The 14,995-nt window shown below is 43.6% G+C and overlaps 1 protein-coding gene and 2 long non-coding RNA genes across 3 annotated transcripts; 1 reads left to right on the top strand and 2 right to left on the bottom strand.

Moving 5' to 3' along the window:
• Window positions 1-1,112: 1,112 nt before the first annotated feature.
• On the bottom strand, window positions 1,113-1,774 carry LOC136337852 (malignant T-cell-amplified sequence 1-like). Its single transcript, XM_066279734.1, has one exon. The coding sequence runs from the start codon at window positions 1,657-1,659 to the stop codon at window positions 1,114-1,116; it is 546 nt and encodes a 181-aa protein (XP_066135831.1). The 5' UTR covers window positions 1,660-1,774; the 3' UTR covers window position 1,113.
• Window positions 1,775-2,123: 349 nt separating this feature from the next.
• Window positions 2,124-12,495, top strand: LOC136306957 (uncharacterized). Its single transcript, XR_010725720.1, has 3 exons — window positions 2,124-2,339; window positions 6,124-6,213; window positions 11,310-12,495. It is a non-coding gene; the product is annotated as an uncharacterized lncRNA (long non-coding RNA).
• Window positions 6,212-12,626, bottom strand: LOC136306958 (uncharacterized). The gene is made up of 3 exons (XR_010725721.1): window positions 12,489-12,626; window positions 7,358-8,010; window positions 6,212-7,021 (listed from the first exon to the last, which is right to left on the bottom strand). It is a non-coding gene; the product is annotated as an uncharacterized lncRNA (long non-coding RNA).
• Between the last annotated feature and the right edge of the window lie 2,369 nt (window positions 12,627-14,995).

Here is a 14,995-nt window from a genome sequence, read left to right as displayed (position 1 = left end):
GGCTTTCAATTTCAGAAACCTTACGTAAATATGGAGTAATCTGTGAGGCAATTGTATCTCTCATAACAGCCACACCTCTTAATGAGACGCCCCAATACATGGCATCTTCATGGCTATTGATCATAAATGAAGGGCATTGTTGCTTTCTATTCTCAATTTTACCGTGGTCAGGCTTGTTGCACATCAAGTTTGTGAGTGTATAACTGTGTGTGTGTATTTGGGAAGAGCAAACTCACACATGCCAATATCCATTCCGAGAGACTGTTTCTCCCCCATATTATCTTTAAGAGCTTAAGAATGTTTTCCAGAAATCTTTTAGTGGCCCCTAATAACACAGATCACATATTCACCTATAAAGGAGTCAAATCCAAGGGAGAAAAGACACCCAGCTTCTTAAAGGTTTCTAAATAGAGAGGGTCTAATAGGCAGTAAGCCCCATGCCTTATAAGTGAATCAATCTCACTGGGAAATAAACCATCATGTGGACCAGGCTAATCAGCATTTACTGGGCTCATGTAGAAAAGGGATGGCCAGAATTCTGCCAGCAAGGAGGGAGGGGGCAGTGTTTACTAAGTGGACAACCAATACTACCACCTATCTTTTTTACTGGATTTTCTGCCTCTAGTAAAATTGTTTAAGCCTCCCATCTTCTGCTTATCCCTTAAATGTTCATATTAATAGAGTTGTTTAGGGACCCTCTCCAGTCATTTTCTTCCTCTCAATTCTTCACTGACATCGTTGGGTGTCTATCAATTTTGTGCTCTTGACACAGAAATCTCTTTTTCTGCAAAAAATAGTTTACGTTTGTTTGAACTGTTATCTGCTTAAATAGATGAGAGTAAATTTAATTATCCTTCTACAAACACACACACACACACACACATTCTCACACATGCAGACACACAGTCACAGGCATACACACTGACACAAAAATGCACACAATGACAGAGATAAACAGATATATGGGCTCATTCCAACTCTTTACTTTTTTTGTAGCAACTATTGAATTTATTCAGCATAACCATAAAGGTTGTCTTCATGCTGTCACACACAGACACAAATACAGACATAGCAAAACGTCCACATAGAGCCCAAGCATTTTCCTTCTGAAGTTCATTTATACGTCTTCATATGCCACAGCCCATCATTCAAATAATGGATATTTTCAATGCCAATCCCTTTGTTGACTTTCTCAATATCTTCTGCAGACATCTTCATAACGCCAACACACAGAGCATGCTGTTTTCCTTCTGCCATGATTGCAACAATCGTATCCGCTGCAGCAGGGTAAAGCTTGGCTCCGGGAGAGGTTAAGCCTGGACACATGATATTTGCTCCACTGAGTACAAATTTGATGGCTCCTTTATCAACCTGCTGACGCGGCAGGATAAAAGGGTATTTGTGTAGTAGTCTTAGAGTTGGATAAAAAGGCCCTTCTCTTTGTCTAAAAAACAGTAACTCTCCGTTTACTGTAAGGATCTCTATATGTTCGTGGCATCGCACTATTTTGACCGGATCTTTCTTAGGCATTATTTGATTTAGCCATGGTTCAATGCCTGGAAACTGCTCTATCAACTGGTTCTTAATACCCTTAATAACTGACGTTTTCAACTGGATGCAGTTGGACACATTTTCTTTCTCATCAAATTTCTTGAACATGATGCAGGGTGACCGGGGCGACAGCAGGGAAAGGCCCGGAATAAGGTAAGAATTGAATAAGCGAGAGCGGCACACGCGCTTACCCGAGGAAGGCCGGCAGAGACGGTCGGAGCTGCTGTCGTGAACCGGAAAAGGATGTGCTTTACGGCTCTCCGTAAAATTACTTCCGTTACTCGGCGGCACTTTCGCCGATTATTTTCGTCTGCGAATTTCCCTCTACCTCGGGTAGGTAATATGGTGAGGGTTGAAAAAGAAGAAGTATCAGAGCAATCCTTATTGTTTCAAAAAAAATAAAGGTGGAGGGTACCTGTATTTTATTTTTATTATTGAAAACACGAATCATCATCCAGGTATCCAAACCAGAAACCAAGAGACGGCTGTAGCTGATACGCCTCTCCGCTCCTTACGTCACTGCCAGGGTTCGTCCTGTTCATTGGCTCTCTTCCCCGTCTCTCACCATCTTCCCCTCCCCCCACGCAGTCTGACATTGTTGCGCTGAGGGCCGTAAGACTGACAGCCGCTGCTGCCTGTCACCGCTGAGTGCGAGCCTGTCCTTCTGAGCTCGCACCATCTGCACCCAGGGAGGAGGGGTTTGCGGCCAGAAGGGAAGCAAATGTTGGATTTCAATCGTTTTAAACGTATGCTAACTCATTTTACGGCCCAGAATTCAGTCCGTTTTGGTGAGTGTTCCAGGTGCTCCTGAAAAAGAATGTGCATTCTACTTTGTTTAGGTTCAGTGCTCGGCACATCCTGTGATGCCCTTTGGTGGGAGAAGTTGTTCCCCTTCCTTGCTGATTTCTTGTCTGCTTGTTAATATGAATTACTGATCAGCATATTGAATCTCAGCATATTGAAATTCTGTGGATCTCTTTCTCTTTTCAGTCCTATCAGCTTTGGATTCGTATATTACTAGGCTCCATTTATTGGATCCATACCCACTTAAGACTAATATGGAAGCCATCCTGTTAATTAGGATTTTATTCATACAGATTTTACTTGCCATCCTAAGAAGTGTGTGGTCTGTGAGAGCAGGAATTGTGTATTTACCTCTATCTTCGCCTAGCACAGGATATGTTTCATTATTTATACACACCAAGTGCCTGATAAATAAAAGACTGCTTCCTCATTCCCTGAATCTGGTCCTTTCTTTTCCTACCAGTTTCATGGGAAAAGAATAAGAGCAAGTTCTTGCTATCAGTACATTTCTCCTCACCAGTAAACACGTGCTTAATTTGGGAAGTGTGCACTGCAGCAGAAATCAGAACAGGTGCTGGATGTACAGTGGAAAAATAACGTCCATTTCCCATTGTTGAGAACTTACCTCACATGAGCGTGTCATGTGTAATCTCCCTATTCTCAAGAAATAAAATCTGTATTAGTAGTAGGAGAACCCAGACTATCTATGTGTGTGTGTGTCTGTGCGTGTACTTTAATTATAAGAAATTGGCTCACATGATTATGGAGGCTGATAAGTCCCAACATCCACAGTCAAACTTGGAGACTCAGGAGAGCCAATGGTGTCATTCAGTCTGAGTCCAAAGTCCTGAGAACCAGGAGAGCTAATGGTGTAAATTCTAGTTTGAGTCAGAAGACCAATGTTGGCCTTGGCTGGAGGCTCGCTGGATAGAGCATGGGCCCAGCTATGCACGTTCCCTGTCTGGGCACACATGAGAAGCTTTTCATCTGCTTTTCCCTCTCCTCCCCTTTGTCTCCCTCTTTCCATCCCATAGTCAGTGGCTTGATTGGTTCAAGGCTGGTCCCAGAACAGGTGGCCGGTCAGGGCGCATATGGGAGTCCACCTCACTATCTCCCCTCCTCTCATCTAAAGAAGAAAAAGAAGACCAATGACCCACCTCAGAAGCCATCAAGCAGGAAGAATTCCTTCTTAATCAGTGGAGAGTCAGCATTTTTATTTTATTCAGGCCTCCAACAGTTTATTGTCTACCATGAAAGGGACACTGAGCTCTAGTTTCTGCACCTAAAATTCTTTGAAAAAAGGAAAAAAGAAAGTGTTGTTACACTTTCTAAAACCTCACCTCTAAAATGGAGCCTGGTTCTTAAACTTTATAGAAGAAACTTAAGTCTTTGAGGCTGGCATATGTTAACATGAAAAAATGTGATGTATGAATGTTGCTTAAACTATATGTTTTTGTTTTCTTTTTTTTTTTTTTTGTATTTTTCTGAAGCTGGAAACGGGGAGAGACAGTCAGACTCCCTCATGCGCCCGACCAGGATCCACCTGGCACGCCCTCCAGGGGTGACGCTCTGCGCACCAGGGGGCGATGCTCTGCCCCTCTGGGGCGTCGCTCTGTCTGGACCAGAGCCACTCCAGCGCCTGGGGTAGAGGCCAAGGAGCCTTCCCCAGCGCCCGGGCAATCTTTGCTCCAATGGAGCCTCCCTGCGGGAGGGGAAGAGAGACAGAGAGGAAGGAGGGGGGGGAGGGGTGGAAAAGCAGATGGGCACTTCTCCTGTGTGCCCTGGCTGGGAATCGAACCAGGGACTTCTGCATGCCAGGCCGACGCTCTACCACTGAGCCAACCGGCCAGGGCCTTAAACTATATGTTAAAACATTAAAATACAATAACAAATTGTTCTGGTTAAGTAAATTAAAGTCAATTTCAACTTAATTATATAGATTTTTTTAAAGAAAAAGGAAAGTTAAGGCACACAAACTCAGTGTTTTAAGCCTGGGGTGTACCACTTCCTAAGTTTTATTAGCCTCCCTTAGTATTACTTTATTTCATGAAATCTGAATACAGTTTATACTTCACATTGTGTATGGGGTTGTTATAAGAAATAAAATATAATATATAAAGGACTTAGTAGTAGGAAACAGTACATTTTTAAATGTTTTATTCACTTATTAATATTTATTTTCAAACACCCTTTGTGCAGTAGTTATAAGGTCTAATTTTATACTATCTGTAAAAACTTTACAGAAAATTACTGTAGATTTTACTGAGTCCAACAGTCAAGAAATGTGAGAATTCAATTTTATGTCTAATCTCAAGAGAATATGTAATTGAGATACAGTGATTATGTTGCAAAATTAAAATGAAGAAACTGAGTGATAAAATGTCTCAGGTTTCTCAGATCTCCAAAATTGGAAGTGTAATTCACACACCAGTTTTAATAGTTTCACCTCAATACAGCTTTGTCTGCATTTTGAGAAATGACCATTAGAGGGCAGGAAAATCAAATGGAAGTCCCCGTGGGGTTCCGAAGTTGGCAGTAATGCACTATATATTAGAATGAATATTCTCAACTAATAGGTAACTGTTGTTTATCATACAATTATTTTTCCTTAGTTGTATATCCTAAATAAATAAGTCCTTCTCTACAGAGTCACACAGTATTTCCCAAGCTTACGTGAAGCACATTCTAAACAGTAAGGTATTAATTTACTTTGCCCATTTTCTCTATCTGTACATAATCAATAATAAAATAATTATTTTTAAAATGTATACAAAAACACATATTATCCCTACCTTTTTGGCCTGCTTAAAGAAATATAAGAATATTTTTCTCACAATGCTTCAATTTATGAACTATTTTTGAAAATTCAAATAATTATTTATACATTGTAAAAATAACCTCACAACACCCAACATATTTTTATGTTTTCTACCTACTGCTCCACTGCACAGGTAACACGGCCAAGTTTCTCCTCTACTGCAAAAATGCCTCTGCAGACTGAACATATACATGGTGGGAAGGGAGGGGTGTATGTGTCCGGGTGGCCCGTGCACCTTTGTGTGGAGGTGCCCAGAAGAAACAACCCCACATGGGAAGAGTGGGAAGGGGGCCCCAGGATTTTAGAGGCTCTCGTTCCCAAAGCAACCCCCCAGGAGGCTGTAGTCCTGGACCAGGAGGCGAGAATCCTCCCTTCCCATCGGGACAGCCACCTCCCGCCCTAGGCCAGTCCCTACCTCTCCTGGCTGCAGTTTTCTAATTGTTTCATGAGAGTTGCACATGGAATCGCATGAGCCCAGCTCAGTGTGGACTCAGCTACTAGGTGGGGGTGGCCGGGCACACTTGGAGGTGCATAGCCTCTCTCCACGTGGGGACTCCCAAGCAGAGCAGCCCGCCCCCTGTCCATGGCAGGGCACAGACAGGGCCACAGAGTGTATGTGAGATGCCATTTCATGACATGCACACTGTACCAACAGGTCCCAGCCTGGCCAGCAGGGCTCGACCCCAGCAGCCTGGCTCTGAGACCCATGATCCCTGGAACCACTGCACCACCTCACTCCCACTAGGTGGGCCAGAGACCTGGGGACGTGAGTCATGGACTACACCTCCACGTCACTGCGCTTATGCCCAGACTGTACCCTCGGTGCCAGCTCCATGTGTGGCTGGGTCAGTGGGTTCTGGGGGCGGCAGTGGACACTGAGTTCAGGCAGGAAGAAACTCAGGCCGCCCCTTCCCCCTCCTCTCTGCCTCCCTCCCTGTTTTCTCTGGCAGGACTCCAGGATGTGAGTTCCAGTCTGGCCCTGGCTGCTGTAATGGGACAGGAGGGATCCCTGGAGGGAGGTGGCCCTACAGGAGAGCAGAGTGAGTGTTGGGGGTAATTACTGTTATTAGGAAGTCCCCCATCTCACTGAGTTCACTCCATTTTATAGCTGTGCAGTAGCACCGAAGCTCAAGGTCCCTTAGCTGCAAGTGACCAAGGCCAGCTGGACTGGGGTTCTGCAGAGTCAGGATATGAGCTTGTCTGTCACAGGGCTGTGACATGGCCCCAGGTCAATCTGACCCCAAAGGCTGTACTGTTAACAGAAGCCCAAGGAAATGGCCCCTGAGCCCAGCCTTGGAGGAAAGTCCATCCTGGATGAGGGCAGTGGGAGAGGCCCTGCAGGCAGGGAGCTGAAGCCGACCAGGGCTTGTAGGTCTGCAGGTAAGGAAGGCTCTCGGGAGGCTGGACTGGGGGTGAAGGGTGCACACTGGGTGTGTGTGAAAGGATCAGGCCACACGGCTCAGAATGCCAGACAAGGAATCAAGCATGTGGGGGGTGGGAACCACAATCCAGGTAGTCTTTTCAGCATCCTAGAGCTGAAGAGAGCTGAGTGGAGCACATTATCCACCCCCACCAATGCCTGGATCTCCTAAGTGCTCCCCAGGGAGGAGGATAGGAGAGCTCCCCCAGTGTTCTCATGTGTGCAGTGGTGGGCTGTGGTAGTTGTCTGCCTCCCGGGACTAGATATGCTGCCTGCAAGGGCCTGAACTGGCTGCTCGTTCAGGAGCACTCTATTCCCAGAGGGGTCCAAGCAGAGGACCACCTGGCTCATGGAGATCACCTGGATGCTCTTGTCTGTGTTGCTGTTGTCCTCCGGGCTGACAGGGATGAAGCAGCACCATCCACCTGCTGGATATGAAACAACAGTGAGGAGCTGTGGTTGCAGACCTTGGGGGCATCATGCTGGGTCTGTGTGTGTCAGTCAAGGGCATAGTGGAAGCTGACCAGGAGATGATATTAGAAGTTGAACTGTAATCGTGGTTCTGAGGAAACTAGGAGGAAGTCGACTCCCAAAACAGTGGAGGATGGTAATGTCAGCAGCAGTCCTGGACTCTGGAGGGCACCTCATGCCAGGGTGCAACTTCTGGGGCTTCTTGGCTCCTTTTGTGGGTGCAGATTGGAGAACACAACCTGAGAAGGGAGTTGCTGTGGCAGTGCTGACAGGGAGAAGGGGAAGGCACTCACCTTTTCTTGGCCTTCAGAAAACTCCAGGAAAAAGCTCATGTTGACCTTCACTTCAGAGCTGGAGGAGCCTCTGAGTGCTCACTGAACACACCAGCAGGTCCTCTCTGTGAGGGAGGACTGTGCTTGCAATGGACTTGGAGCTGCTGCTGGTCCTGGGCTCTCCTCTGGGGCTCTTGTGGCTGAATGGAAGGGCTGGCTGTGCAGTGTTCACACCCACTGGGTGAGTGGTTACCTCAGGGTGCCTTGGGCACAGGTGGCAGTTACCCACCTTCAGTAAGACACTGGGGAAGTACTCAGAGGCCAGTGATAGGTGGTGGGCCGGGCTCCATGCCCATGCAGCATTCCTTGGCACAAGTAGGATAGTCTTTTGGGTCCCAGAGGACAGAGGGCACCCAGGTCACTGAGTGGTCTCTGCAAGGTCAGTTCAGCTGTGGATAAGCTGGTTTCTTGTTTATGACAACATGTATATTTTCAACAGCAAGAGAATTTCAGGATGAAGGTGGAATATAAGGTTGGCCTGGGCAGGCAGCCGAGGCAGAATATGCTCTGGTAACCCGGTCTACTCCAGTCTGCAAGGTCTTACCTGTATGACAGCCAAGATACTGGAGGGTATACCTCTGTGCCAGGGCTTGTTAGAAGAAGCACTTGGTGAACTAGGAAAAAAAAAAGGAAAGAGGAAAGTAAACCTGAACTTAGCAGAAGGAAGGAGAGAATCCTAATTAGAGCATTTAAGAAAAGCAATGCAAACAGAAGTTCCTTCTTAGAAAGATTTACAAAATTGACAAATATTTATTTAGATTAAGACAAAAGCAAGAAGATGCAAATTATTAAAATCAGAAATGACAGACATTAATGACTCTACATAAAGAAAATGATTATTAAGAGAATACTAAACCCTGGCCAGGTAGCTCATTTGGTTAAAGCATCACCCCAGTATGTCAAGGTTGTGGGTTCGATCCATGGTCAGGGCACATAAAAGAATCAACCAATGAATGCATTAATAAGTGAAACAACGAATTGATCTCTCTCTCTCTCTCTCTCTCTCTCTCTCTCACACACACACACACACACACCCACACACACACAAATCAATCAATTCAATAAAAGAGTACTAAAAACCATTGTATGCCCCCAAATCAGTTAAGATAGATGAAGTGGACAAATTCCTAGAAACTCACAAACTACCAAAACTGACTCAAGAATAAGTGGAAAATCTCAATAGGACTATAATAGTAAAAATATTGAATAAGTTATCAGAAACTTTCCAACAAAGAAAAGCAGAGAATCAGAAAACTTCCCTGGTAAATTCTCCCAAATATTTAAGAAGATATGACACCAGTTATTCTCAAATACCTACAAAACAATGCAAAAGGAAGACATATTTTTTAACTCATTCTATGATGCCAGCATTCTACCATGATACCAGAGATAGACAAAGACCTTATAAGAAAAAGAAACTACAGGCCAAGAATTCATTTTGAGAAAAGATGGAACAATCCTCAACAAAAAACTAGCAAACAGAATTAAACACATATTAAACAGGGATATTTATCAAGTGCTATTTGTTCAAAGAATGCAAGGGGGTTGTTCAAGTAGGTAAATCAACCAATGTAATATAGCATATCAATAAGATGGAGTAAAACCACATGATCATCTCAATTGAAATGAAAAAAAAAATGTGACAAAGTACAAAACCATGAAAAGAGAGTTCAATAAAATGGACGTAGAAGATAACTTTCTCAACATAAATAATATTTATAAAAACCTCAAACCTACCATCATACTCATTAGTGAAAGACTGAAAGCTTTCTCTGTAACATCAGGAACAAGACAAGGATGCCTGCTCCCCCTACTTTATTTCAACATGATAATGGAAGTTAAGCCACAGCAATTAGTCAAGACAAATAAGACACCAAAGTTGGAAAGGAAGGTGAAAGCATCTCTATTTAGAAATGGCTTGAACTTCTACACAGAAATCTTAAAAGAGAAAAATGTCAGAGCAAATAAACATCTTCAGCAAAGTTTCAACAGATGATCAGCACATGCAGGTCAATGGAATACAATTGATAGGAAATAAATCCATACATGTCTGGTCAATTGATTTTCAAGATTGGTAGCAGGATCATTATATGCATTATATGAGACAAAAGCAGTTTTTTTTTAACAAATGATACCATGAAAACTGGATATCCACATGTAGAAGAGCAAAAGAGCATGTTGTGTTATACTGTTGTGTTATACACCACTTGTATAAATATCCTGAATGGGTCAAGGAATAGACATAGGCTTGGTTGCCAGGGAACAGGGGGAGTGGGAAAGAGGAGTTACTGATTAGGTGCAGGATTTCTGCTTAGGTTGACGGAAATGTTTTGAAACTAGACAGCAATGATGGTGCATTGCATAGTAAATGTACTTAATGCTATTGAATTGTACAATTTAAAATGTTTTAAAAGGCAGACTTTATTTAGCATGAATTTTATATAACTTTCTATAAAATATATGAAAAAAAAAACAAAAATAGGTATAAATGAAAAAAAAAAAAGAATGCCCCCACAGACTAGGGACAGGAAGACTGTTTTTGGAACTGCTGCTGGCTGGATCTCATCAGCTGGCACTGAAAGTGACACTGAACCTAGTTCTAGTTCTAGAATTGGTGTTGGATCTGCAGTTTTAGTTGGCTCTTCCTGTGGAGTCTACATTAGCCCTAGTTCTGGAGTAGATAATAGAGCTGGCTCTAGGTAAGGTGGTGGTGCTAGATCTGGTTCTGGATCTGGTTCTAGCTTGGAAACTCACAGTGGCTCTATTGCTGTTCATTGGTGTTGGGGCCAGTTATAAGTGTACACCTGGTGCTAGAAGCTCTCAAATTGATGACAGAGTTGCTTCTGTCTCTGGGTAGCTGGTAGTGGTGGTGCTTCAGCTATTTCTAGTTTTGTTGTTACAGCTAGAGCTTTTGTTGCAACTGGTGTGAGCTCTGGAGCTGGTAGGGGCTCTAGCTTAGAACTGATGCCAGGACTAGTTCCGGACCTGACTCCTTCTGAAACTGGCATGGGTCCCCATTTCTGACCTGGCACTACTCTAAGTCTGGACTCTGTTCAGGAAAGGTTCTAGCTCTGGAGGTGGTGATACAACTGTTGTTGAGTTTGGCACGAGAGACTATGTATGATAAAGTGGACTCTGACTCGGGAGTTTGTATTGAAGCTCTTGCTGGAGCCAGTGCTACTTCTGGTGGTGGTGCTAGAGATGAGCTGGAACTGTTTCTGTTTGAGAGCTGGTGCCAGAGCTGGCTGTAGCTGTGAAGCTGGTGCAGGTGGTGGTGCTGACACAGGCTCTAACTTTGTAACCAGTGCTACAGTTAGTACTGAAATTGGCTCTTCCTTGAGCTTTAGGATGGTATGAGTTCTGTTTCTGGCCCTCGTTCTAACTCTACAATTGGTTTTGGAGCTGGCTCTAGGTCTAGATGAAGCCTGCCTCCTTGACCTCCTGGGTAGATTGGGGGACTCTGGTGGCCATCTTCCCCCTCCCAAGGATGGCATGATGCATAGAAAGCCAAGAGCTTGCTACTTTTCAAAGTAGCCATTCAGGAGAGGTCTGTACTCAGGTCTGAGTGAGGGGACCGAGGGGACACCAGACCTCCCCAGCTCACCAGCATGCTCTTGCACGTGTTGCTATTGTTCACATCCAGGCTGATGAAGTGGCCACAGGTGTGGTGGGAGCTGAAGAGGAAGAGGGGCTGCTGGTCACTGACCTGGATGATCCAGGCATTATGGGAATGTTGACTCCCAGAACTGAGGGGTCAGCAAGAACTGCAGATGCCAGACTCCTCCAGGCACACCAGGCCTGCTTCTAGGAAGGGAGAGGCTGAGACTTTGTCAGGGAAATGGGGCAAAGCAAGAACTTTGTGTCCTGGCTAATGGGAGCCTCAGGAGCGCTCACCTTATTCTTTTCCCCATAGAGTGGAAGAGCTGACCGAGTGCATGCTGAGCACTTCCGCACATCCCTGTTGCTAAGGGAGAGGACACATTTGAGCTGGTCCAAGAACTCGGAATGGAAGCCGTGCTGGCCCTTGTGTCTAGATTGTGAGATATGGCATGGACACCGGTGGCCATGACCTGCACTTAAGAGACAGGAGGGAAGTGTACTGAGGGCAGTGCCCTGAGGCGGGGAAGGATGCTAATTATTATCTGTCTTATCTTTCTTGCTTTTACTGGTGTGGAGATTCCTACATTCTCCAGGACAGTTTCAATTTTGTAAATTGGTAGCCCTCCTCTGGCTTCAAGGCACTCTGTCTGACTTCTCCCCTGAAGAAATTATTCTCTTCTTTTGGCTCCTACCTCTTGTCTTGTGTAATAATTGACACCTCTATAGTCAAACATCCTTTATTCTGAGTACTAATTATTATGTCTTATCTTTCTTGCTTTTACTGGTATGGAAATTCCTGCATTCTCCGGGACAGTTTCAATTTTGTAAATCGGTGGCCCTAGCTATTAAATATGGGAGGAGGGCCCAGTACACAAAAGACCCCCTTAGGTGGTCTCCTAAAGCACTTTCAAGAAGCTTATGGAGACAACTGTGGGTTCGGAATTAAAAGGTCAAAAAGAACACTTCGTACTCTCTGTGAATCAGAATGGCCCACCTTCGAGGTTGGATGGCCATCGGCTGGGACTTTCTTTTTTTTTATTATTTTTATTTTATTTATTCATTTTAGAGAAGAGAGGGGGTGGGTGAGGAGGAGCAGGAAGCATCAACTCCCATATGTGCCCTGACCAGGCAAGCCCAGGGTTTCAAACCAGCAACCTCAGCATTTCAGGTCAAGGCTTTATCCACTACACCACCACAGGTCAGACTGGGCTGGGACTTTTAATCCCCTCATAGTAAGGGCAGTTTGGAACATCGTAACTGAGGATCCAGGCCACCCTGATTAGTTCCCCTACATTGATCAATGACTAAATTTAACAATCCACCACAGTGGCTAAAAGCATGCTCCATACAGAATGGGTGCTAGGCTACATCGTCCTAGTCCGGCCAGATTTACATCTAGGACAAGAAGAGGATTCGAGAGAAAAAATTAAGACCCCGCTAGAAAAGAATCAGTGCCCATAATGCAATAAAGAAAAGTCTGGGGAATACGCACCGGGAAGTTTTGTACAGCCTCTGGGGAAAAAGGGCAGCAAGTGAGCAATTTAGGTGACAGGAGAGTAAGAAGCTGGACCCAGACACATAGTGTGGGGAACAATGGAGTGGGGCCCCTGCCGGGAAAAGGCGAGCTCAGGTCAGCACTCCCACCCGCCCGCCGTGCTTCTGGCTCACCCGCTGCAGGCACACCCCAGTGGGAGGTGGACAAAGAGCAGCCTGCCGAGCACCGAGAGCCCCGCCCCCCGGAACTCGGCCCGACTAGGGTTCAGCCCGCCTCCGGTTGTGCAAGAAGGGCCAGAAATGTTTAAAAGTTACATTAAATGTTTAATGTAAAACCACAGGTGTGGACCTTATTGATTGTCAGTTTCTTAAGGTGAATTGTGGCTCCACGAAGGAAAATAAATAATAGAATTATAGGAAATAAAATTGTCAGGGGCAGCCCTTCTGGCTGCCCTCCCCCTCCCCTAAGAACTCTAGTCGGCAAGCTGCAACTGGCAGACCACATGCGGCTTTTTGGCCCCTTGAGTATGGCTCTCCCACAGAGTGCTATGTGCGGGCGCCGTCTCAGTGGGACATGTGCCTACCTATATAGTTTAAGTTTGAAAATTTGGCTCTCAAAAGAAATTTCAATTATCGTATTGTTAATATCTGGTTCTGTTAACTGATGAGTTTGCCATCCACTGGGTTAGGAATAGTAACTTATTGTCCTCCACTGATGTATGAAAAGTTATGAAAAAATATTTTCTGTTAAAAATGTATGTGTTATTTCAAAGGTCTTTTGTTAATTCTTTTTATTTGCTATTTCATAGCCCTATAATGTTGAAATCTTAGTTTAAATATTAGAGAATATATAATAATTATTAATAATGTCTTTTTATATAATATTTAGTTTATGATCATTTTTGAAGCAATATTGTTCAATGTTAAGTCACCAAACCCAGAGTGACAAATATGTATTTCTATTGATTGGCTTAACAATAAAATTCTCAACATAAATAGGTATATTTTCTTTAAAAAAATTATAATTAAGTAAAATATAAAATTTATTGGTCATTTTAATTTATAATTGTAACTAAGTCATTAAAATATAAGACATAATTGTAATAGGAAATAGTTTAAATCCTTTTTCACAAATGACCTATAGAATTAGAAAACTCAAAATTCCCTTTATCAGGGAAGCCTCAAGCCCTAGCAGGACTGTTAGAATCTGTAAAACAATCAAAATCACCTCAAGAAAATGTTTCTAGTTGCCTAGCTTAAGTAGAATTCTATCAACCAAGCAAGTGAGGAAGGTTTGGACACTTTCCATCAGTTTCTGTTAGCCAGAATCAGAAAAAATACTGAGGCAGTCAACTTAGCCTTTACATAGCAATCAGCTCTAAAAATTAAAAATATATATTATAAATTTTAAAAGGGTGGCATCATCAGCTGCTAAAAATAAGTAAATGAATAAAACTAAGCATTTCAGAAAGGACATTGCTCCTCCCTCAATCACATAACTCTGCCTGGCTCCTAAGATGACTGGTTAGTCAACGATGGGTACGATTCCTGAAAGAAGGAATGACCTAAGACAGGCACAGTCGAAAAGGGGCCATAAAGAGAAGGCTTATAAACTAACAAGGGTGAGGCTCAAACCCTCACCCCACAATGCAAGAGCCTGCTCCCCTGAAATAGTGGCTTTCATCCACTGACCAGGACACCAAAAGGAAGGGAGACTCTCTAAAAACTCAAGAAAAACCAAACAGCTGAAGATGCTACCTAAAACCAGTGTGGTTTTTAGGAAATTTTAATAACTTTACTAAAACCTCTGTTGCTAAAGATTTATTCACAACCAATTAGAAAAAAATTTTACAAGCAAGAAAAAAATAATTTAAAAAGCCAGACGTAGAATCTATTACAGAAGACATAATGTCCGAGTGTCTAGTCTGTGCCCAAATAAATACTAAGCAAAGTAAAAAAATTATAAAAAAAGAAAACAGGGAGGAGTTTTTCCAATTAAATATTTAGTATAAATTTTACTAAAATAATTGACAAGTAGGTAGAAGTTTCTCCTACTAAAATGACACCACAATAACAGTTATTAAGAAATTGCTATATGAAATTCTTTCCAAATTTAGCTTGCCCATTCTAGTGATTGGCCTGCATTTGTATCCAAAATCTCACAGCTAGTAGAAAAGGAACTCAATATTAATTAAAAACTAATTCGAAATTACATTGTGTCTATAGGCCCCAAAGGTTCAGGACAGATAGAACACATGAATCAAATCATAAAGGAAACTTTAACCAAATTTGTTTTTGAAACCGGTGAGAAGTACCCCTTCTTAGAATGAGGTGCACCCCCTCTCACCCTTCCTTAGACCGACAGCACTGCTTTCTCCTCAATCCTGTCTTCTCTTCAATCTGCATGGAAGCAGGGCCTCAGCTGGACACAGCAGCTGCGATGACTGGGACCCAGTTGTACAGAGCTTGGCCCTCTTTTGTTTACTCAGTATAGGGCAAGGTGAA

This window comes from Saccopteryx bilineata, chromosome 5 (assembly GCF_036850765.1).
Source record: "Saccopteryx bilineata isolate mSacBil1 chromosome 5, mSacBil1_pri_phased_curated, whole genome shotgun sequence".
Taxonomy (NCBI): Eukaryota; Metazoa; Chordata; class Mammalia; order Chiroptera; family Emballonuridae; genus Saccopteryx; species Saccopteryx bilineata.
Note: the sequence above shows the minus strand (reverse complement) of the source record. Positions and strands in the feature narration are given on the sequence as shown.